The 25,712-nt window shown below is 43.7% G+C and overlaps 1 protein-coding gene across 8 annotated transcripts in view; it reads right to left on the bottom strand.

Annotated features, from left to right (window-relative positions):
• The window catches only part of CASK (calcium/calmodulin dependent serine protein kinase), a 393,333-nt gene that overhangs the window by 38,873 nt on the left and 328,748 nt on the right, over window positions 1-25,712 (bottom strand). For all 8 annotated transcript variants that reach the window (XM_069761644.1, XM_069761640.1, XM_069761641.1 and 5 more), the window contains 3 exons: window positions 9,421-9,609; window positions 5,755-5,833; window positions 196-281 (listed from right to left, as the gene is read on the bottom strand). In XM_069761644.1, the coding sequence (XP_069617745.1) occupies window positions 196-281; window positions 5,755-5,833; window positions 9,421-9,609 (354 nt within the window). The remainder of the gene's footprint in view (window positions 1-195; window positions 282-5,754; window positions 5,834-9,420; window positions 9,610-25,712) is intronic.

The following is a 25,712-nucleotide window of genomic DNA, read 5'->3' on the forward strand; positions in this document are numbered from 1 at the left end:
GTATTTTGTTTTATTTTCAGTGTGGTAAAAAGGGGCGATTTTGGCATGTTTTTTTTTTTTTTATAATTTTTTTCCCCCCACTTTTTACTGTCTTTAATAGTCCCCTTAGGAGACCTGAAGTTGCAATTGTTCGATCGCCTGTGCTACACATACGGTAGCAGGTCATTAGCTCCGTAAATTGTAAAGACAACTAACCAGCATCTTCTGAAGCTGTTCCACAGTTTGGTTTGCTACGCTAATTCCATTTATTTCACGTATTTCATCACCGACATGAAGAGTACCTAGATAAAAGAAAAAAAAAAGAAAGCGCTGAAATAACAAAGTTCAAGACATTTCAGCATCACCACATAAGATTAGAGATGCAGTATTTTAAAGGTTTTTTTTCCCCGGGCGGAGAAGAAAAATGTGCAGTCCCATTGAGAGAAGAGCAGGAGAATCTAGATGGCGCATTATCACAACTGTACATACTTTTGGTCACAAGAAAACATTGCCGTCTCACATGGGGAATATTGCCACAAATTACTGAATGGTCTTCTCTGATCCGTAAACCCTTCTAACGCAAAGTAAAATTTCAACCCAAACCTAAGGCCTCTTTCACACTTCAGTTGTTTGGCGTCAGTCACTACCGACATAGTGACGGATTGACGGATCCGTCACAATTGTTGCGAAAACGGTTCTAACGGATCCGTTTTTTTGACGGATCCGTTACTTGGGGGTTGTCTGGGAGAAGTATCTACTTTTTGGAGCATGCGCAATTGAAAAAACGGATTGGGGCGACGGATCCGCCGAAAAAACGGTTGCGGCGGATCCGTCGCCCATAGGCGCCCATTCTATGGAATGGCGGACGCGACGGATCCGTCGCGATCCGCCATTTCGGCGTTGACAAAACGTTCCAATGTCCGTCTATTTTCAGAAAACGTCCGCCAAATGTCGACGGATCCGTCGCATGGCGGATGGAACGGACGACCATCCGTCACAATCCGTCACTAATGCAAGTCTATGGGAAAATAACGGATCCGTCAAAAAAAAATGACGGATCCGTTATTTGAGGAAAATGGCGGTTTTAGACTGACGCCAAACAACTGAAGTGTGAAAGAGGCCTTAGTCGGCTTGATCCACTCCCGCCTGGACTACTGTAACGCTCTATTAATTGGCCTCCCCCTCACTTGACTTTCCCCTCTCCAGTCCATCCTTAATGCAGCAGCCAGGGTTGTCCATCTGGCTAATCGTTACTCGGACGCGTCCGCTCTTCGCTAGTCTTTACACTGGTTGCCCATTCATTACAGGATACAATTCAAAGTACTTGTTCTCACCCACAAAGCTCTCCACAGTGCGGCACCCCCTTACATCTCCTCCCTCATTTCTGTCTATCGGCCTAGCCGACCACAGCGCTCTGCAAACAACTTTCGACTAACCTCTGCACTAATCCATACCTCCCACTACTGACTCCAAGACTTCTCCCGCGTTGCGCCAATCCTCTGGAATGCTCTACCCCAAGATATTAGGACCATCCACATTTTGCATAGTTTTAGGCGCTCCCTCAAAACACATTTGTTCAAAGCGGCCTATCACGTTCACAAATCTAAGTCATTTTATGTTTGTGTGTAGCCCATTCACTATCTCCATCTATCCCCCACCCCTTGAAGATGGCTGGACCATCATTGTAAATACATCATTGTAAATACACACCTGTACTTTGTATCTCCCCCACCTCGTTGTAGATTGTAAGCTCTCACGAGCAGGGTCGTCTTATTTTGCTTTAATTATTGTATTGCTAACATTGTTACTTATGACTGTTGTGTTTGAAACGGTTAAGCTGTAAAGCGCTGCGGAATATGTTGGCGCGATATAAATAAAGATTATTATTATTAGTACTTACAGCCAGCTGACCATTGTAGGGAATATAAAACGCAGCATCAATCCCCTAGGGTATAGGCTCTGAAGCTGACAGTTAAAGGGGTTGTCCACTACTAGGAAAACCTCTTAAACTAAATGTTCAGCCCTGATAAAAAACAAAACAAAAACAAACAAACTTACACTCTCCTACCTTGCTGGCTCTATTCCAGCGGTGTCGGCACTCGCAGTCCCAGGGCTGTGATGTGGTGGAATGACATGTGATGCCAGGCTCCCAATCAGCGCTGTCGTCACCGTCTCCGTCTTTGTACAAATTGAACGTGCAGTGGAAGTCCGGGTTGCAGCTGATCTGACTTCCTGTTCATTTTGACAGGAGGCGCGGACAGTGATGCCATTGCTGATTAAGTGCCAGGCATCATGTGTCATTCCAGCACATCACAGCCCGAGGACTGCGAGTGCCGACACCACTGGAAAGGAGCCGACATGGGAAGGGAGTATAGTGGTTTTTTTTTTTGTTTGTTATTTACATGGGGGACAAACAGCTGTGTAGTCAGTCATGGAGGCTGTGTCCATTTTGGCGGAGTCATTATAAAATGGACTGACTCAGACTCCTAATATATATAATAAATTGGTACAGTAGTTCAATGCAGGATGTGCTGTAAATGTTTTCATAAGAATTTGGGAAAGTTATGAAATGTCCTATAAATGTCTGTTCTGTTCCTGATCTAAGGATCTCGGATTTTAGTTGAGATGAATCTGTGCTGCACTTTATGTAAATGCTCAGTGATGAGGAATTTCTGTAGAGCCGGAGAGGTGGAGTCGGGAGTCAGGGAAATTGAGTCATCGGAGGTTTGGCTTACCGACTCCACAGCCCTGAATAGCAGGGCATTTGAACAAGCACACGGCTCAGGAAAATGACTGGTTAGAAGACCTGCGATGCTGCGGGCCGATTTACCATTTGCATCCTTTCTACTCTTTTTTGCTTCTTCCCCTGCCCAGGAGCTGTGGTATGATCAGACCATGTCCCTGCATGGTCAGACACGGCCATTACACAGCAGGGGCACATTTATAAGATTATCTCTGCACAGGAACATTTATTTTAGCAAATCAAATCATGGAATTTATTTTTATTCCAAGATCTATTGATTAAAATGTACTTTGTGGGCCAACCTTTTTAACTGATTAGCTAACAAATACTTTGATTTCGAATATCTCTAACAGAGGTAAAATTATCAACGGCAGGTTCAGCAGACCTTAGCCTAGTGTATAGTGTGGGCATTAGAGCCATGTGATGCCATCTATAATTTTTTTTTCTCATCACAGCTTGAAAATGGTTCTACCCAACTCTTCAGCAGGATTGTGAACAGTAACCTGCAGACATTGTCAGGTCGGCGCCGTTATACTGAATAAAATGATTTTGTGGTGGTTGTTTAATCTTTATTTTCAGTTTTGAGTTAATGATATGCTCGTGCTCCGGGGGCGGCCTGTAGGGGGTCTTCATGTGGGGCTCTGATAATGTATTCATAATGCAGACTGCTGACAAGTTATTCATCCCTCACTGACCTGCCCCCTAATTTGCATAATGATTACCTGTACAGACTGAAGATAAAAAAACAAACAAAAATCCTTCTGCAGGCAGATGCCAGCCGTGGCACCTGCTTTGCAGCATAACTGCATGTTTCATGTCCCAATAATACATGTTCTTGATGTTATACAGCTAGAAAAAAGAAAATTTGAAAATGGTGCCTGTGCAGTAGCAGCTATCGATGTGTATATAACTGTGATCCAATAGCTGTTTCTGCACATGCGCCGGCAGCACAATCTTACTGGAGAAGAAAAAAAATCCTCCTCTTTCAGGGATCACCGAGAGCTGCTACTGCGCAGGCGGTGCCATTTTGGAAGATGATTTTTTTTCCTTTTCTAGTAAAATGGCGCTGCCGGAGAATGAGCAGTAGCAGCTCTCGGATCTCAGCTGTATACATCGATAGCTGCTACTGCGCAGGAGCCATTTTCAAATGTTATTCAGCTGGGGAAAAAAAAACATTTGAAAATGGCTCCTGCGCAGTAGCAGCTATCGATGTATACAGCTGAGATCCGAGAGCTGCTACTGCTCGTTCTCCGGCAGCGCCATTTTACTAGAAAAGGAAAAAAATTCATCTTTCAAAATGGCACCGCCTGTGCAGTAGCAGCTCTCGGTGATCCCTGAAAGAGGAGGTTTTTTTCTTCTCCAGTAAGATCGTGCAGCCGGCGCATGTGCAGTAACAGCTATTGGATCACAGTTATATACATCGATAGCTGCTACTGCACGGGCACCATTTTCCAATTGTTTCTTTTTTCTAGATGGATAACATCAAGAACATGCATTATCGGGACATGAAACGATTATGTTGCAGAGCAGATTTCACGGCTGGCATCTGCCTGCAGGTTTTTTTTTTAAAGTATGTACAAGATATTCATTACGCAATCTAGGGGGCAGGTCAGTGAGGGATCAGTCCTGTCAGCAGTCTGCATTATGAATATGTAACCAGAGCCCCACATGAAGACCCCCCCACAGGCCGCCCCCGAAGCACGAGCATATCATTAACTCAAAACTGAACATAAAGATTAGAACAACCACAAGACGGGTTTCATCAACCAAGGTATTATTTTAGTCAGTATAATGGCGCTGACCTGACACTGTCTGTAGGTTACTGTGCACAATCCTGCTGACAGGTTCCCTTTAAAAAGGAGTTTTCCCATGAACCAAAGTTCATTTTAACCAAAACATCTTGGAATAATAATTTTCACAATTTGATGTTAATAAAATGTTCCTGTGCTGAGATAATCTTATAAATGTGCCCTGCCGTGTACGGTGTAATGGCCATGTCTGACCATACAGGATCATGGTCTGATCATACCACAGCTCCTGGGCAGGGGAGGAAGCAAGAGAGTGTACAGACAGGACGGCACATCTGATTATCTTTGTGAGGTAAAACATTTTGCTGCTTGTTTTTAAGCAATGTTTTACCTCAAAAGAATTATTTGTGATCCCATATTGTAATGCCAGTATACTCTTTTGTGTCTTCCTCTGCCCAGGAGATGTGGTATGACCAGACACTACCATTACACAGCAGGGGCACATTTAGAAGATTATCTCAGCACAGGGACAAAAAAAAAAAATATTCCTGACCTTCTACCCAAGAATCACTCTAGCCAAAATCACTATTTTTTTTTTTTACCAACTGCAGTTGACATTAAACCAAATTGCATTTTCCACAGCTGGAAAGAAACATTCACAGAACTAAACTGGAGAAAAGGTCACTTGTGGACTATAGCACTAGATTTTCAAAAAATACCAAAATTACCTTGCTGAATCCCTTGTTTTCCCTACAAGGCTTCTTGCATTACTTTAGCATTTTCAAATGCGTTTTCTCTCTGTAGTCTGGACTTTGGGGAACAGAGGAGTAGGCTACACTTTACCATTAAACAGCTCACTAGGCCATGATGTAAATGCAACTTCCATTGACTTTTATAGGAGTTATTACAATAATCAGCCCTCTCTGTAGCCATGATCACTTGTGGCAGCTGACAGCCAGATATAGCCATTTTAGGCATGAATGGCGGAGATACAATTACCGCTTTTAGGTCACCTACACACCTGTCAAAGTAACAATTCTACAGAAACAGTTCTGATGCCCAAATTAGATTACTATACACTTATCTAACTGGCATGTCTCAGAGGGGCACTATAACCGATTGGGTAACAAAGGTTTGGTTTATTCCCATAAATCCTTACAGCATCCTGCTGTAAAACCTCATTAAGATTCATTCATAACTGTGTAGTAAGCGCCATTCATGCATGAATGTGAAGCGCACGCCAGACGTTACGTGATCGCATAGCCCGTAAGATCGTTACTGTACCTTGCCTGTGAATCATTCCGCCATGCATAATTCTGGCAACAATGCAGTGGTTCAGCTCATTCATCTTTAGAGTTATTCCCTGAGGAAAACAAATTAACTTTTTGTCAGGATTTACAGAAACTGTAGTCAAATATGATTAAACAGCTGAGAAAGGCAGAGACATGTAGTACTGTCTATCCACTACCCAGAAGATACATTCCTAATGATAGGCCATTCATCCTGCCAAATCTTGTGAAATATACAATCTCCTTCCTAACAGGTCTTTCAGCAAATACGGTACTTTATTACCCATTAAACTGCTCTGGAGCGTCTTTTATAGAGCTCTATGTTGCACCATTCCCTTAATTTCTCCTGACCATTTCTGAATAAATTGACAAGTGGGTGAACCACTCCCCTTGCTATAGGGCTGTGTCCGCGTACTGATTGTACAGTAAGAGTACAGGGACACATTAACCCCTTAGTGACAGCCAATACATCTTTTATGATAAATAAGAAGAGACTGAAAGCGCACTCACCGGTATTTGAACAATCAGAGTGGTTTATTCACATGAGATCATGCGGTGCAGGGAGGGTATGTGAATACAAAGAGGATGACAGCTGTTTCGTGCTAGGTGAGCACTTCAACAGATCTGTTGATTGGATCTGTTGAAGTGCTCACCTAGCACGAAACAGCTGTCATCCTCTTTGTATTCACATACCCTCCCTGCACCGCATGATCTCATGTGAATAAACCGCTCTGATTGTTCAAATACCGGTGAGTGCGCTTTCAGTCTCTTCTTATTTATCATATTGGATCTGTTTTTCTTAAGCAGCACCAAGGTATAATCTTTTCAGCGGTTTTTTTGTTTAGTTTGTTTTCTGACAAAAGGCTTAAACAGTGCATTTTTTTGCCCCTGGAGCAGTAAGGGTCTAGCATATAGCGGCTGTGCGATTGCATTTTTTTCTCTTTACTCTGGACAATACATCTTTTAACTGACCTGAGATATAAGAGCATAGCCTCCCCATACAGGTGACAATCCAGCAGCTGTCGGCTGTACACTATAGCTGACAACTTGCTGCATCAGCCAGATCAGTGTTTGCACCGTCCAAATCTGTTTAACCCCTTAGATGCTGCTGTCAATAGTGACTACATCATTATAAATGGTTAACAGCGTGTGGGGGCTTCCCCTTTATCCCAATTGGTGCCCTCAGATCATGATTGTGTGGTCCTGACGTTTGCCATGGCAATTCATGACCAAATAGTGGCCTTAGAGTCTGACGGCTGTAGTAATCTGTTCAGAAGTTAGAAGCATTTAGGTGGTAAAAATACACTTTTTCATTTCTGTCATACCACTTTGCATTAATTCCTGTAAAGCACCTGAAGGGTTAATAAAGTACCTGACAGCAGTTTTCAATATGTCAGGGGGTGCTGTTTTTAAAATGGTATCACGTTTGGGGGTTTTCCAATATATGGGACCCCTAAAGTCACTTCAAACATGGATAAGTCCCTAAAAAAAGAAATTTTGTAAATTCCCTTGAAAAAAATGAAAAACTGCTGCTACATTTTTAAACCTCCTAAAATGCTAACAAAATAAAATAACATTTTACCAATGGTGCTGATGTAAAGCAGGCATGCGGGGAAATGTTATTTATTAATGGTTTGCTGTGGTATGACTATCTGGATTAAAGGGATAATTATTCAAATTTTGAAAACTGCAAATTTTTTAACATCTAAATTTTTTGATATTTTTAATAAATAAAAACAAAACATATCGACCTAAATTTACCATTATCATAAAGTATAATGTGTCACGAAAAAACAATCTGAAAATCACTGGGATTTGTTGAAGCGTTCCAGAGTTATTACTACATAATGTGACACGTCAGATTTCAAAAATTTGGCTCCGTCACTATGGGGTTAAATAGGTAAAAGGAGCAGAAGAACAGAGAACGCCAAGAAAAGATGCTCTAGTCTTGTTATTTCATTGTTTAATAGACAAGAATAGAGATTCTCCAGAACGCGTATTTCACAAGGAATACAAGAATTGCAGGACGTTTTTTATTAAAGCGTCAGGACAGCTTAAGGGACCTCCTTTAAGATAAAACAACCAGACCGTCATCACATCTTACTTGTACAGGGAGGGCCGCAGTAGCAGGCCTCTGGCCATAGTATACAAGATAAAAGAGCAAGCGGATTGTTTTTGTTCCCATTCACTTACCCACAACAGATGCTGAAAGTGGTCACTGTTCGCACCTATGGTGGGAGCAGGTTGGCAAGCTGCTTGCAGCTCTTCAACAGTGATGCTGCGGATAGCGTTTGTGAGGTTTTCGTTGAGTGCCAGTGAGTTACGTTTGGTTTGGCATGTTGCCTCATCTTACTGGACAAAGTAGAACTTTTTTTGCTCTGTTACTCATTGGTCGTAAAACTGTTCAAAGATGTCCAGGTAAACCGCGGTATAATTTGGGTCCACTATTCAAATTTTTGACATTTTACACTAAACACCAATTTTCAGGTACTGAAGTGGCGTTTCGAGAGTTAGATGGGGATTTTCAGTGGACCCATACCCCATATTGTGGGAACTTACATTACTTGATAAAAGGAATCAAGCTTTGTCCGTCATGAAGCAAAGAAAAAAGGCCCAAATGTCCATCTGCAGTCGGTCAGCAACCACGTCCAGTAATTTACAGGTTTAACTTTGCCGATCTTTTGACTGAGGTTCAGAGATTTCAGCACTTACTGACAATTTGCTCATGATACACCAACTTGCTGAGGCAGCCTCAGTTGATTTTTGAGGGCTTCCTGCAATCTGGTGCAGGATTTCATGAACGACTTCAGCCGTCCTGACCAACAGAGCCGATTTGATGCCATTTTCGGAACCAGACTCTTGCATCTCCTTAAATTGATCAGCTTCTCATAGTCTTCCACAAATCACTATTTGCTGTTCCACGTAGAACACCATCTTTCCGACACGATGTGAAATGAAAGGCAAAATAAAGCATAAAAGCTGTACACTGTACGACACCGCTTCTCCAGTAAGAGGTTATGGCCTCCTCCAAGGAGCAGCACTGCAGGCGGGCTACTTTCACATGACACCATCCTGAATATGTACAGCACAGGAAGAAAGCTCAGCAGTTGAGTCTGCACCATCTAATGCAGGAGTCAGCTGTATATTACAGCTGTAATGGTGCTGCAGAGGCCAGGAATGAAGGAAACAGGTTTACCAGGCTGTGTTAGCTTCAGTCTGACAGGCATAATAAACTGCAATACAGCAGTACTGTAAGGTTTGTGAGATTTCTCCACTAAATATATTTATCACCTATCCACACAAGTGTGGTACCACTGTTCCATGTGAATGGAGCAGGGGTGCAGAGCCCGGCAGCACGTCAGAGCCCGGCAGCACCAGCCAATTTCCGCAAAGCACAGATTTGGCAGCCGCTAACATTTATTACCAAGTTCACCCCCTTTTACTGCTTTCTATTGTACAGATGGAAGAATACCACAAGTATTCAGCTTACATGAATCAATTATTACAATTCCTGCCATAACAAAAAAAACAAAAACCACAACAAATTCAAATTATGCCATGAAAGGGAAAAAAAAAAAAAAAAAAGTGCCGCAAATGTTTTTGAAGGTTGAGTTTTTTTGCTCGGCTCATGAACCAGTATGTATAATTCACAGCATCTTACCATTGGCTCATCTGTATTTTTCTGGAACTGTACTAAACGGACCCGTGTAACATTTTCCATGTCCATGTCCCCGTTTGCACTTTCTGGAGAATCTCCGTTTAAGTAGGGAGAAGTTGGAGGTGGTGTGACTCGTAATGCTTCGTCACTGTAAACTTCATGGGCTACCACATCATGAGTTTGTAGTAAGGCCTAAAAAGAGAAGGAGAGACACATTCTATACATTTTTATATTGTATGTTATTATGCATAACAAGTACACAGGCAAGGGAAGGTAGGAACATTTTGACGATTATCATCCACATAAAATGTTCAGATTCTCCAAAGCTGAATCTGTCAAAAGATCTGTTAAATACTGTGACAAATATATAATAGGAAAATTGTTCTAATCTATAGCTTAACAGGGTTTCTTTTTTGGCTATGCACAGAGTTGCGTGTAAAGTGAAAGGATTTCCCTCAAATATATGTATAATTATCAGCAAAGGTGCAAGAAATCCGATTCCTGCCAATCATAAAAAAAAAAACTAACGGCATATTCTGATGATACATCACTGCTTTAAAAGATAAAGGGGTACCTTTCACAATGGTATCTGATCTGTAGCAGGATGTTATACATTTTTGAAGGAAAAGTTTCAGCTAAATTTGCCTTTGATTCCTTGAATTTTTCTGCATACGAGTCCAGTGGGTGGTCCCATTCAGTGATGGACAGTCCTCCCATGTAACTGTGCATGCAAACAGCTGTCAATCACTAGTAGGCCCGCCCACTGTACTCCCATGCTTCAAACACCAAGGATTTCAATGACAAAAAGCAACATGTGAACATACCCTTGTGTTAAAGTGAAAAGAATGCAGCATTTTACTGTACAAGCAAACAATGAGATTTCGGAAGTCTCATGCACACACTACTTATTTTTTCCCTCAAAAGATCTCAAGCAGTTTCTGTGTTTTCACCCATTCAAATAGGAAAAACAATCTGTTTTAGTTTATTCAGTGTTTTTCCTGCCAAAATAGGTTTTCTGTGCAGAAATGTCTGCAGCAAATACTTAATGTGTGCACATACCCTGATACGGAATCTTTTCCATCAAACCCATAAACCATTTGGCTTAACTTCCCCTTCTTTATCCCATGCTGTCCAGAGGTCGCATTGTATGAACAACATGACAGGTTCCCCATCATTCTAAATCTAAAAATGGACATACAAGAACTGAACCCCGTAAGACCTCGTATTACACAGTTACATGGATTGCTAGAGTTATTTTCAGGAAAAGTGGTTTTGCCCCACACTGAATATTCAGGTGACTCTGGAGTCCATGATAGACACACGAAGGCTGGAATCACATTAGCGTATAGCATCGGATGCGATATGCTAATGACCCTCGGCTCCAAGATTTGCTGCGATCGGGAGCCGAGTGTCAGTGCATTCCCTCGCATGGGAGAATCTGAGCACAGGAGATGGAGAAAGTAATCTCTCCATCTCCTCCATTGCCTGTCTCAGCGTATATTGGACCGCACTAGGATGACATCTGAGTGCAGTCTGATGATTGACACGCATCCATAGACTTGTATGGTTGAGAGTGAGCCGAGTCTCACTGCCAATTTTGTTCTCTCATGCCGAATTGCCCATAGAATAACATTGGTCTGAGAGACATCCAATGTTTTATCGCATAGCACTTGGCCGTGTTTTACGTTCTTGTTGATCCCTGGTCTAAAGGTGACCGTAGAAATCTATTTCTTGGTTTGCCTTTTCAATACATGCAACGGTTTGATATGTCTCACTTCTGTGTTATCTTTTCCTGGTTACATACTCCTATTTTGCATGCATACCAACTTACACTCCAGTCTCAGGTTTCTGCATTTAGTGCAGGTAAGGGTGTGGCCTCCCTTACTTTGAGCTGGACATTACCTATATTATATAGCTTTCCATTTTCTGGGTATCCATTCTGAACCCGGTCCTACTCTGACCTTATTCACATTAATGTCACCTTGGCATATGGCCATGGTCTTGATACTAGAGGATAGGACCATCCCTATTGGGTACACCATGACGCTTGCGAGATGGCTTTTATGCCTTTTTTTTTTTTATTACCAAAAATGGTATCTACCAAGTACCCAACATTTATATGCACTATGGCTTTTACTTATTCTCTTACAGTAGGGTATATGTTCATTTTTGTTTCTGTTTTGGAGCACTTAACCCCTTCCCGACTTGTGACGCCACGTAGGTGTCATGAAAGTCGGTGCCAATCCGACCTGTGACGCTTATGAGGCGTCATGGAGGGATTGCGTCACTGCAGATCGGGTGAAAGGATTAACTCCAATTTCATCAGATCTGCAGGGACAGGGGGAGTGGTACTTCAGCCCAGGGGGCTGTGGCTTTGCCCCATGTGGCTACGATCCCTCTGATTGACTGTTTCACTTTCAACAGCCAATCAGAGCAATTTGTAATATTTCACCTATGAAACCTGGTGAAATAATACAATCTAGCCATGGCCGATGCTGCAATATCATCGGCCATGGCTGGAAACCGCAATCTGCCCCAACCACCGACTGACAGCGGCGATCTGCCGACGCTGTCACTCTTTCCTCCCCTCCGTTCTGTGCTCCGCTGCCTTCCTCTCCCCTCCGCCCTATCCGGCGCCCGCCCCGCTGTCCGATCACACCCCCTGTACCTCTGGAGTCCTGGGGTCCCTCCCGATGTCCGTCTGGCATCTAAGATGGGCGCCGCCATCTTCCAAAATGGCGGGCACATGCGCAGTGCGCCCGCCGAATTGGTCGGCCGGCAGATTCATTACAGGTACATTTTGATCACTATGATATAACCTATCACAGTGATCAAAATAAAATAAAAAAACAGTAAATAAAGCCCCCCCTTATCACCTTCATAGGTAGGGAAAATAATGAAATAAATAAAATATTTTTATTTTTCCACTAGGGTTAGGGTTAGAACTAGGGTTAGAACTAGGGTTAGGATTAGGCTATGTGCACATGGTGCGGATTTGGCTGTGGATCCGCAGCGGATTAGCCGCTGCGGATTCGTGGCAGTTTTCCATCACGTTTACAGTACCATGTAAACCTATGGAAAACCAAATCCGCTGTGCCCATGGTGCGGAAAATACCATGCGGAAAAGCTGCATTGTATTTTCTGCAGCATGTCAATTCTTTGTGCGGATTCTGCAGCGTTTTACACCTGTTCCTCAATAGGAATCCGCAGGTGAAATCCGTACAAAAAACCCACTGGAAATCCACGGTAAATCTGCAAGTAAAACGCAGTGCGTTTTACCTGCAGATTTTTCAAAAACGGTGCAGAAAAATTGGCACACGAATCCGCAACGTGGGCACATAGCCTTAGGGCTGGAACTAGAGTTAGGGTTGGAATTAGGGTTAAGATTAGGATTAGGGGTGTGTTGAGGTTAGGGTTAGGCTTGTAATTAGGGTTATGGTTGGGATTAGGGTTGGTTGTGTGTTGGGGTTAGGATTGGGATTAGGGTTAGGGGTGTGTTGGGGTTAGGGTTGTGATTACGGTTATGGTTAGAGTTGGGATTAGGGTTAGGGGTGTGTTGGGGTTAGCGTTGGAGTTAGAATTGAGGGGTTTCCACTGTTTAGGCACATCAGGGGTTTCCAATCACGACATGGCACCACCATTGATTCCAGCCAATATTGCATTCAAAAAGTCAAATGGTGCTCCTTCCCTTCCGAGCCCCAACGTGTGCCCAAACAGTGGTTTACCCAAACATATGGGGCATAAGCATACTCAGGAAAATTTGTACAACAATTTTGGGTGTCTAATTTCTCCTGTTACCCTTGGAAAAATAAAAAAAATGAAAGCTAAAAAATTATTTTTGTGGGGAAAAAAAAGATTTTTTATTTTCACGGCTCTGCGTTATAAAATTCTGTGAAGCACTTGGGGGTTCAAAGTGCTCACCACAAATCTAGATAAGTTCCTTGGGGGGTCTAGTTTCCAAAATGGGGTCACTTGTGGTTGGTTTCTACTGTTTAGGTACATCAGGGGCTCTGCAAACGCAACGACGCTTGCAGACCATTCCATTAAAGTCTCCATTTCAAAACGTCACTACTTCCTTTCCGAGCCCCGACGTGTGCCAAATCAGTGGTTTACCCCCACATATGGGGTATCAGCGTACTCAAGACAAACTGGACAACTATTGGGGTTCAGTTTCTCCTGTTACCCTTGTGAAAGTAAAAAATTGCGGGCTAAAAAAAAAAATCATTTTTGAGGGAAAAAAATGATTTTTTATTTTCACGGCTTTGCGTTATAAACTTTTGTGAAGCACTTGGGGGCTCAAAGTGCTCACCACACATCTAGATAAGTTCCTTGGGAGGGGGTCTAGTTTCCAAAATGGGATCACTTGTGGGGGGTTTCTACTGTTTAGGCACATCAGGGGCTATGCAAACGTAACATGACACCTGCAGACCATTGGATCAAAGTCTGCATTTCAAAAAGTCACTACTTCCCTTCCGAGCTCTGCCATGCACCCAAACAGTGGTTTACCCCCACATATGGGGTACCGTGTACTCAGGACAAACTGGACAACAACTTTTGGGGTCCAATTTCTCCTGTTACCCTTGGGAAAATAAAAAATTGTGGGATAAAAATTTTTTTTAGGAAAGAAAAATTTTTTTTTTATTTTCATGGCTCTGCTTTAGAAACTTCTGTGAAGAACTCGGGGGTTCAAAGTGCTCATCACACATCTAGATGAGTTCCTTGGGGGGGGTCTAGTTTCCAAAGTGGTGTCACTTGTGGGGGAGTTCAAATGTTTAGGCACACAGGGGCTCTCCAAAAGCGGCATGGTGACCGCTAACGATTGGAGCTAATTTTTTATTCAAAAAGTCAAATGGCGCTCCTTCCCTTCCAAGCCTTGCCGTGTGCCCAAACAGTGGTGTACCCCCACATGTGAGGTATCGGTGTACTCAGGAGAAATTGCCTAACACATTTTAAGATCCATTTTATCCTGTAGCCCATGAGAAAATTAAACAATTGAGGCTAAAGGAATTTTTTGTGAAAAAAAAAGTACTTTTTCATTTTTACGGATCAATTTGTGAAGCACCTGGGGCTTTAAAGTGCTCACTATGCATCTAGATAAGTTCAGTGGGGGGGGTCTACTTTCCAAAATGGGGTCACTTGTGGGGGAGCTCCAATCTTTAGGCACACAGGGGCTCTCCAAATGCGACATGGTGTCCGCTAAAGATAGGAGCCAATTTGTCATTCAAAAAGTCAAATGGCGCTCCTTCCCTTCTGAGCCCTGTCGTGCACCCAAACAGTGATTCTCCCCCACATATGGGGTATCGGCATACTCAGGACAAATTGTACAACAACTTTCGGTGTCCAGTTTATCCTTTTACCCTTGGGAAAATAAAAAAAATTGTTGCTAAAAGTTAATTTTTGTGACTAAAAAGTTAAGTTATTTTTTTTTACTTCCATGTTGCTTCTGCTGCTGTGAAGCACCTGAAAGGTTAAAAAAACTTCTTGAATGTGGTTTTGAGCACCTTGAGGGGTGTAGTTTTTATAATGGTGTCACTTTTGGGTATTTTCAGCCATATAGACCCCTCAAAGTGACTTGAAAATGTGAGGTGGTCCCTAAAGAAAATGGGTTTTGTAAATTTTGTTGCTAAAATGAGAAATCGCTGGTCATATTTTAACCCTTATAACTTCCTAGCAAAAAAAAAAATTTGGTTCCAAAATTATGCTGATGTAAAGTAGACATGTGGGAAATGTTATTTATTAACTATTTTGTGTCACATTATCTCTCTGGTTTAACAGAATAAAAATTCAAAATTTGAAAATTGCAAAATTTTCAAAATGTTTGCTAAATTTCCATTTTTTTCACAAATGAACGCAAAAATTATCAACCTAAATTTACCACTAACATGAAGCTCAATATGTCACGAAAAAACATTCTCAGAATCACTAGGACCGTTGAAGCGTTCTTGAGTTTACCTCAAAAGGGACACTGCTCAGAATTGTAAAAAATGGCCAGGTTATTAAGGTCAAAATAGGCTGGGTCATGAAGGGGTTAAACCAAACAAATCCCATCAAAAGAGCAGAAAAGTGAAAGCTATTAAAGGGGTACTCCGGGGAGATAAAAATGTATTTCAACCCACATTATGTCTAAAACCTTTAGGGTATGTTTCCACAGTCCGTAATGGCAGCGATCTGGACGGAGCTCCGCCCAAAGCGCTGCCAGCTTTTGAACGGGCGGTGATTCCGCATGTGTTCATTGGACCATGCGGAATCACCGCATCCTATACATTGGACTGGTGATATTTATCTTGCAGAGACTGAGCATCTCCGCAAGATAAATAGTCATGCTGCAGTCTATAAAGACGCGCCGCATGTCCAGTTACGCAGGGAAGCCGAAGGCATTCCTGCATGCATAGTGGAGATGAGATTTCATGAAATCACATCCACTATGCTGTAACATCTGGCTGCTGCGGATTGGACGCTGCGGCTGTTCGCAGCGTCCAATCCGCAGCCAATACTGACCGTGGAAACATACCCTTAAAAGGCTCACATCCCTCTTCCTGGCTTTATATGCCGCTTCATGTGATTTTACTACTACTCTGTTACTTTAGGTCCCCGCACTGCTCCTCACAAATGCTGCACGCTACATCAACGATTCTGGGGATGGCTTCTTATGCAAAAAGAATAGCTCAACACTTAATATGGATTGCATTAAAATCATCAGGCGGACTGTGGATGTATAGTGCGAAAAGTAGCATATGAAAGTGTTGGCGAGATTGCGACTATGGTCACTGAGGACTGGTGCATTCTCTCCAGCACTTTCATACATGCTACCTAGACCTCTCTCCACTGAAACATCTGCAATCCATCTGACTGACTTTCTGCACCACATAGGAGGTCAGTTATTTGCCTTCTGAATATATTGTGTGGAGCCCTATACTATACTCGAGAATGAACAGTCGCACTCAAAGTTCCTTTAAATTGCAAAAATTGTGGCTTTTTATTTTCAATACACCAAAAGTAAGTGATTCACCGCAGTGGTATAAGACCCGCTGAGTCTTTATGAAACTTTACTCATAATAGAAAACAAGAGGATGAGGCGTTCTCATGTAAATTGCTGGAGTCCCGTTAGAGACTACTTGTATGCTGCATCAGGGAGCTGCGATGGTGCTTGGTTGATTAACTCCACGTACAGTCAGCACCACCGAGTGAGCAAGAGTGCGCGTCTTTCTCTTCTCTACGAGCCCTATTCTATAGACCACAAGTGACGCATGGTTATAAAGAATTGTTTCTTATGCAACTCAGCCCACTGACAGAGGCTCATCACAGGCTGTGTGCAGGTTCGAGGCCCCGTCCTTTTTCGCTCTGCTGTACCCTACTGCCATGCTTGTATGTCACATAAACAATGAGATGGAGCACAGAATGAGCCTTGGAAATGAGTGTACTGACGTGGCTCCTTCTGTACAGCCTGTCTGCCCAGCCATGTATGTGAGCTATGAAGCACAGCAGCGACAGTGAGGACATCAAACCTACAGACAGCAGCACTGCAAGAAGCAAGTCATGCCTACGGATCTCATCCATCCTCCAGATGGGAAATGGGGAGGAGGCTGGGCATGTCCGCACAGTGAGTAGTAGTAAAAATCACATGAATTAGCATGTACGACCAGGAGGAGACACATCAGCCTTTATCGTTTTAGACAGATTTGTGGATTGAAGTCCATTTTTATCTCCCCGGAGCACCCCTCTTAGTACCAGATCTGTCACACTACAGACTCATATTATCAATTAATAATAATAATAATAATAATAATAATCTTTATTTATATAGCTCCAACATATTCCGCAGCGCTTTACAGTTTCAAACAACAGTCATAGGTAACAATGTTAACAATACAATAATTAAAGCGAAATAAGACGACCCTGCTCGTGAGAGCTTACAATCTACCATGAGGAGGGGGAGATACAAAGTACAGGTGTGTATTTACAATGATGTATTTACAATGATGGTCCAGCCATCTTCAGGGGGGTGGGGGATAGATGGAGATAGTGAATGGGCTACACACACACACACACACACAAACATAACATGACTGATTACTGAATGTGATAGGCCGCTCTGAACAAATGTGTTTTGAGCGAGCGCCTAAAACTATGCAAATTGTGGATGGTCCTAATATCTTGGGGTAGAGCATTCCAGAGGATTGGCGCAGCGCGGGAGAAGTCTTGGAGTCGGGAGTGGGAGGTACGGATTAGTGCAGAGGTTAGTCGAAAGTCATTTGCAGAGCACAGCGGTCGGCTAGGCCGATAGACCGAAATGAGGGAGGAGATGTATGGGGGTGCTGCACTGTGGAGAGCTTTGTGGGTGAGAACAAGTACTTTGAATTATATCCTGTAATGAATGGGCAGCCAGTGTAACGACTGGCGAAGAGTGGATGCATCTGAGTAATGATTAGCCAGATGGACAACCCTGGCTGCTGCATTAAGGATGGACTGGAGAGGGGAAAGTCGAGTAAGGGGGAGGCCAATTAATAGAGCGTTATAGTAGTCCAGGCGGGAGTGGATCAGGGCGACAGTGAGGGTTTTTGTTGTTTCCATGGTGAGAAAAGGGCGGATTCTAGAGATGTTCTTTAGGTGTAAGCGGCACGAGCGGGCAAGAGATTGTATATGGGAGGTGAAGGAGAGATCGGAGTCAAACATAACACCCATACAGCGCGCCTGCTGCCGGGGCGTTATTATGGTGCCACCCACGGAGAGGGAAATGTCAGATTTAGGGAAGTTAGTAGATGGCGGGAGCAGAAGAATTTCAATTTTGGAGAGGTTGAGTTTCAGATAGAGAGCAGACATGATGTTGGAGACTGCGGACAGACAGTAAGTGGCGTTCTGTAGTACAGCGGAAGTAAGGTCAGGGGATGACGTGTATAGTTGTGTCATCAGCATAAACATGGTACTGAAAGCCAAATCTGCTGATGGTCTGTCCAATTGGGGCCGTGTAGAGAGAGAAGAGAAGGGGGCCAAGAACTGAGCCCTAAGGTACCCCGACAGTGAAAGGAAGAGGAGATGAAGTGGAGCCAGAGAACAGAACACTGAAGGAGCGGTCAGAAAGATAGGAGGAGAACCAGGAGAGAGCAGTGTACTTAATGAACCCTAATAACATATATGCATCACACAACCTGTAATATTAGAAATGTTAGTTTATAATTCAATGCAAAAAAACGCTTTTCTTTCCTGAAAGGGAACCTGTCACCCCCAAAATCGATGGTGAGGTAAGCTCACCATCATCAGGGGCTTATCTACAGCATTCTGGAATGCTGTAGATAAGCCCCCGATGGAACCTGAAAGAGGAGAAAAAGGAGGTTAGATTATACTCACCCAGGGGAGGTCCCGCTGTGGTCCGGTCAAATGGGTGTCTCAGGTCCGGTCTGGGGCCTCCCATCTTCATTCCATGACGTCCTCTTCAGGTCTTCACGCAGCAGCTCCAGCGCAGGCGTACTTTGTCTGCCCTGTTGAGGGCAGAGCAAAGTACTGCAGTGCGCAGGCGCCGGGCCTCAATGACCTTTCCGGCGCCTGCGCACTGCTATACTTTGCTCTGCCCTCAACAGGGTAGATAAAGTACACCTGCGCCGGAGCCGTGGCGTGAACACCAGAAGAGGACGTCATGGAATGAAGATGGGAGGCGCTGTTCTGGACCTGAGACACCCATCGGAGCGGGACCACTCCTGGGTGAGTATAATCTATCCTCTTCTCCTCCTCTTTCAGGTTACATTGGGGGCTTATCTACAGCATTACAGAATGCTGTAGATAAGCCCCTGATGACGGTGAGCTTACCTCACCATCGATTTTGGGGGTGACAGGTTCCCTTTAAAGTTACTGTAAATTGATTAACATTGTACAGATTGTAAAGGAAGGAAATGCTACACAAACACTGGACGTACTAGACAAGGCTCACCATGATGAAAGGATATGCTGAAACAGAACAGTGAGGGTGTGGAGAACAGAATCTAGCACTTTAGATATGGAGGGAACATTTTGCTTGAAAGGCATAATTGGCAAATCTTTCACGGGTCCCTGTAGCTTGTCTCCATTACAATCAATACCACTATAAATAATGGATGACTACCAAAGCCAATTAGAGGGCTGAACTCCACGGACATGTGTTTCCCTACCTTCATCTAAGTTCCCTTCTTTGGTGGAAAAAAGATGCTACATTGATTTCTATTAAAATAGACGTGGAGCAGAGACTGGTGAAAAATGGGGATATGCATAGCTATTAAACACCAGCCGCAATATATAAAGGTAAGCCATCAAGAACTAATTTCTACAACTAATCCTCACTATATATATCCCATGATGCCAATATACCTTGAAACATAAAACCTGAGCACTGTAATGTTTCGTGTGAAGAGATAAAGACATTTATCTTGAATACAGAAATAAAAATCAGTAAGGACAGACAGACTACAAAAGTTATTTCGCAGAAAAGAATACCAAGCAAATGAATAATATATCTCTATAAATAAAATGCCCAAATATATACACGTTTCCCAGAAAATAAGAAATAATAAAATATATGCTGGAACTCAAACCACACATTTTACTACACTGAACATTGAAATTGCAAATCAAAGAAGGAGAATGGGAGCACCACACTGCACATTATGCCAGTATTCCTTCTCGGGTGCATGGTCTGCATCAACAAAGGGCAGCACGGTGGCTCAGTGGGCAGCACTGCAACCTTGCAGGGCAGGGGTCCTAGGTTCAAATCCCACCAAGGTCAATATCTGCAAGGGGTTTGTATGTTCTGTTAGGGATTCGTACTCACTCAGGTGCTACAGGGAGAAGACCGGAGACACGTTCTCTTAAAAGTCCATGTGGGTTTATTTGCTTCATAAAACCGGCAGCAACAACAAAAGGTTCACGGCCTTTAGAGCAGGCAAAACAACACAAATGTCCTTAGCCGGATTCTGATCCCTTAGGCCTGTGGGCACACAAGCTGGGCAATGTCCAGGCTCGCTCAAGAGCCAAACACACAGGAAGGCTTCTACCTCCCAAGACACAGACCATGTGCCAAACAACAGCCTCCATTATGTAGGCTGTATCCACACCTACAGGTGAGGTATGTGGGTAGCCAGACCAGTCCATCTCTCATAGCTACCCGCAACCTGGACCCAGGGGCACTAAACGACATCTTAGTGCTCACTTGCACTTAAGCAAAATACTCCGGGTTGCATCGCAGGGAGCAGCCATCTCTGCGACACATACCTCCCCATTGACTACACGCTCATTAGCCCCCTTACAGCTCTTTCTGTAGGACGAGATCAGATCTATCCATGTAAAGAAGAAGCATTTTCATGTTTAGCCAATATTACATCTGCATTAAAAAACCTAAGATCTACAGTAATCACTAACCTGTAATGGACTTCCTTTTTGCGCCAGGTAATGTGGGCTTCCTTTCTGCACCAGGTAATGTGGGCTTCCTTTCTCCACCAGGTAATGTGGGCTTCCTTTCTGAACCAGGTAATGTGGGCTTCCTTTCTGCGCCACGTAATGTGGGCTTCCTTTCTGCACCAGGTAATGTTGGCTTCCTTTCTGCACCAGGTAATGTGGGCTTCCTTTCTGAACCAGGTAATGTGGGCTTCCTTTCTGAACCAGGTAATGTGGGCTTCCTTTCTGAACCAGGTAATGTGGGCTTCCTTTCTGCACTAGGTAATGTGGGCTTCAGTAATGTGGGCTTCCTTTCTGCACCAGGTAATGTGGGCTTCCTTTCTGCACCAGGTAATGTGGGCTTCCTTTCTGCACTAGGTAATGTGCGCTTCAGTAATGTGGGCTTCCTTTCTGCACCAGGTAATGTGGGCTTCCTTTCTGCACCAGGTAATGTGGGCTTCCTTTCTGAACCAGGTAATGTGGGCTTCCTTTCTGCACCAGGTAATGTGGGCTTCCTTTCTGCACCAGTTAATGTGGGCTTCCTTTCTCCACCAGGTAATGTGCGCTTCCTTTCTCCACCAGGTTATGTGGGCTTCCTTTCTGCACCAGGTAATGTGGGCTTCCTTTCTGAACCAGGTAATGTGGGCTTCCTTTCTGAACCAGGTAATGTGGGCTTCCTTTCTGAACCAGGTAATGTGCGCTTCCTTTCTGAACCAGGTAATGTGGGCTTCCTTTCTCCACCAGGTAATGTGGGCTTCCTTTCTCCACCAGGTAATGTGGGCTTCCTTTCTGCACCAGGTAATGTGGGCTTCCTTTCTGCACCAGGTAATGTGGGCTTCCTTTCTGAACCAGGTAATGTGGGCTTCCTTTCTGAACTAGGTAATGTGGGCTTCCTTTCTGCACCAGGTAATGTGGGCTTCCTTTCTGAACTAGATAATGTGGGCTTCCTTTCTGCACCAGGTAATGTGGGCTTCCTTTCTGAACCAGGTAATGTGGGATTCCTTTCTGCACCAGTTAATGTGGGATTCCTTTCTCCACCAGGTAATGTGGGCTTCCTTTCTGCAGTAAACCACAGTATAGTAGGATTTGTTTCCTTCCATTGTCATTACAGCATGGGTTTCCACAGCATTACAGCCATCTTTGTGTGCAATGCTTACAATGTAAATGACCATTCACCAGATATAAATTACAATTAATTTAACGACATGGTGAGATGAAAGATTATTTTTGTATCACTCTAAATTGTAATGACCTGCTTTAGGAAACATTAGTACAACGTGGAATTAATATTCCTAATAATATTCCAAGAAAGCGGGGCTGATCGGCTCTAGACCTCTCCTGAATCCATTCTCGAGCAGTGAGGTAATCTGCATTTAACAGTGATCATTTCCCAAAGGATGCAGAAATCAATAGAAACTATTGTTCGGCGGGGCGGTTATATGCCGGCTGGCACAGGCACTAGACATTTTCCCTTGTGTTTTTCCTCAAAAAGAAAATGTTCTACAATTCCCTTACCGGAAATCTGGCTCACACAATATCCCTGTGCTTGCAAATTGTTATTCTAACCCTGTGATTAAGGATATAAATCTAGAAGAAGAGAGCATCGAATGTTAACCACCTAGTGGAAAATCAGGCACAGACAGAAACGACTACAGAACAGGTGTTAGATTTCTAGTACGTAAATGAATCCAGCCAAACCAGATTCAAAGAGATATTAGTACAAACGAATGACCACTTACATGTAGCTTCCAACACAAGGGCCTGCTTAGTGGTACATGGAGTGCTGGAAAGCCAATTAACAGCTTCTATAGCCATAAGCCAAGTATATGGTACACTCATCAGGGTTACAGGTATGTGTTAGGACTAACATTGATGCAAATCAATTCTCAGTAACTGGTCCATCGTCCACAACTGTAATCTGTGGCCATTAGATGGGAGACCGGAGAACGGCCTCGTACGTGTGAGGTCACGCATCACGCTGAAAACAATAACATACACCAGGCTGGCTAAACGAAAGAGGAGCCAGGGATGCCACCAGTTACAAGACGGTCCTCATGTCTCTTGTTCAGTAGATACTAGTAAATCATACCAACGCTACTTAAGACTTATAAAAAAAAGTATGCAGTATTCCGCTGTATCGGAGGACGGACCAAGTCCTATCAAAGGCCTGGAATACCTGCATAAAAATGAACAAGTCATCATTGCCTATACACCCAACAATAAGAAAAGTGTCCCCTTTTATTCAATTACAGTGAAAAACATTGACTACAGAATTAAAAACACATACATTTCATGAATATGCGGTCTTATATAAGGAAAGTATATAATAAAGCGATAGTTCCGCTATAACAATTGCCTAAATAAAAAGAAAAGAAAAAAAAAAGTTTTTGGCTATGCCAATCCTCTCTTAGAATAAAGTCTTCATCTGTATGGGAACTAAATTGGCATTAAGTTAAGCATATTGCGGCAGGTCCTGGAAACGAGAAACGTCTTAACGTGGCTTCCAGGTACACATGAATTGGCCAATTTCTGCGCTAAGCCTTCTCAATTTTTAATATTCATATTTCATATTCTAGTGCAGTAATGCAATTCTATTTTCATATTTGCATGCTATGGTGCTACAGTGTGCGGCTTTATTTGTTTTATTGTATACAAGTTGGTGACTCTAGGTAAGCATCTGTTCACACAGAGTTTGTTTGGATGTGACTGTCAGTTTTTTTAAAATTTGTATTCATTAGCCTTCTGACTGAGCACTCCGCCCTTTAGCCTCAGGCGTTTTTAATCATAGCAGGACCCTACTCCTCCACAGAGATACAGTTATATGAAAAAGTTTGGGCACCCCTATTAATCTTAAGCTTAATGTTTTATAAAAATTGTTTTTTTTTTTGCAACAGCTATTTCAGTTTGATATATCTAATAACTGTTGGACACAGTAATGTTTCTGCCTTGCCTTGGTTTATTGTACTAACAGAAAATGTGCAATCTGCATTCAAACAAAATTTAACAGGTGCATAAGTATGGGCACCCCACCAGAAAAGTGACATTAATATTTAGTAGATCTTACTTTTGCAAAAATAACAGCCTCTAGTCGCTTCCTGTAGCTTTTAATGAGTTCCTGGATGAAGGTATTTTTGACCATTCCTCTTTACAAAACAATTCCAGTTCAGTTAAGTTTGATGGTCGCTGAGCATGGACAGCCCTCTTCAAATGATCCCACAGATGTTCAATGATATTCAGGTCTGGGGACTGGGATGGCTATTCCAGAACAGTGTAATTGTTCCTCTGCATGAATGCCTGAGTAGATTTGGAGCGGTGTTTTGGATCATTGTCTTGCTGAAAGATCCATCCCCTGCGTAACTTCAACTTAGTCACTGATTCATGAACATTATTGTCAAGAATCTGCTGATAATGGGGGCGTGGCCTATCTGCGGATGGAATAGGTCGCACAGAGCGGGAGCTCTGTCGCCGGGAACCTTAAAGCGGCTCATATCTTTGTCTCCGGCGGCCTCTCTCACCCTCATGGAGTTGGCGCTGGTCCCGGGAGCAGCGGTGAGTGCATGGGGAAATCTAGAGCTGGCGCCCGCGATCCCTCTAGGAGAATCATTGATTTCTTCGCGGCCTCCCCTCAGCCGCCGCTGAGTTCCAAGATGGCGTCGTCCTCCCCCAGGACTTCCCGCTCCTCAACGCGGCGCTCAAGCGTCGCTTTCAGGCGATGCAGCGCCAGATCCTGCCGATGCCCCAGTGACTGCCGCTCTACTTAAGGGTTTACTTGGTGACCTTAGAACCTCCATACAGGAGGATATGCGCGCCATGCTGGCTGAATTGAAGGGGGAGGTGGTGGAGCTGGGAAATCGCACTGACCGCCTGGAGCGCAAGATGGCGGAGCTGGTCTCTTCTCATAACGAACTCTGGGACGCACATGAGACCCTGCAAACCCTGGCCACGAAAACCCACTCCAAAGCCCTGGACCTGGAGGATAGGTCCAGGAGGAATAACGTTAAACTCAGAGGCATCTATCTTAGCAGGGGATTTGAAACTGTTTCTGCAGGATTTTATTGCGGCTGCTCTCCCGCAGTTTGCCCCCAAAGATATCACAATCGACCGTGTGCATCGGATCCCTAAACCGTCTGGTCTGGGGCCCTCGGTTCCAAGAGATGTACTTGAACGCATACACTTCTATGAAATGAAGGAGGATTTTCTTCAGGCGCTAAGGAAGAACCCAGCTTTACCGGAAAGATTTGCTCGCATCTGTCTTCCCAGACCTTTCCCCAGGTACTTTGGCCATCCGGAGGGCTTTTGGTCCTTATACTGCTATTCTCAGAGAAAAGGGTATTCTGTATCGCTGGGGGTTTCCCACCAAGCTTCTCATCCGGAAAGATGGATCAATCACCACCTGCCTGACTCCGTCTCACGCAGCAACCGCCCTCTCCAAGTGGGGACTCTCAGCTCCTGGCTCTCCGATCTCCGCGAACCTTCCAAAGCCTGGGAATGGCAGAAATCTTAGGGCCCGCATTGCACCGGACTGGGAGGTGGCCTGAAGTTCACTACATTGTTGGTTCCCGGATGTTTTGTTTTCATCGTTCTTTTTTTCTTTCCTTGAGCTGCGCTGGTTTCTCTTTGAGAGTATCCGCAGCGTTTCTCTGCCCCACAGGTGAACTGTTTTTTGAATCTCACCTTTTGGACTCAGGGTATTCCTGAATGGACCTCGGTCTACTGGTTTATTTGTTGTCTGTCTTGTTTGTTTTCCCCCCTTTTTTCCCCTCCTCCCGGTTTCCCCTTACTTGTGCTCAGGCCCGCTGGCCACATGCCATCTGCTCTCTCGCACAGTTCATCGGTGCTCAGAACGTTGTAAAACTGTTTATATGCCTTTGCTATGAGTATTTCGTTATATTCAATTA

This window comes from Ranitomeya imitator, chromosome 3 (genome assembly GCF_032444005.1).
Source record: "Ranitomeya imitator isolate aRanImi1 chromosome 3, aRanImi1.pri, whole genome shotgun sequence".
In the NCBI taxonomy this organism is placed as follows: Eukaryota; Metazoa; Chordata; class Amphibia; order Anura; family Dendrobatidae; genus Ranitomeya; species Ranitomeya imitator.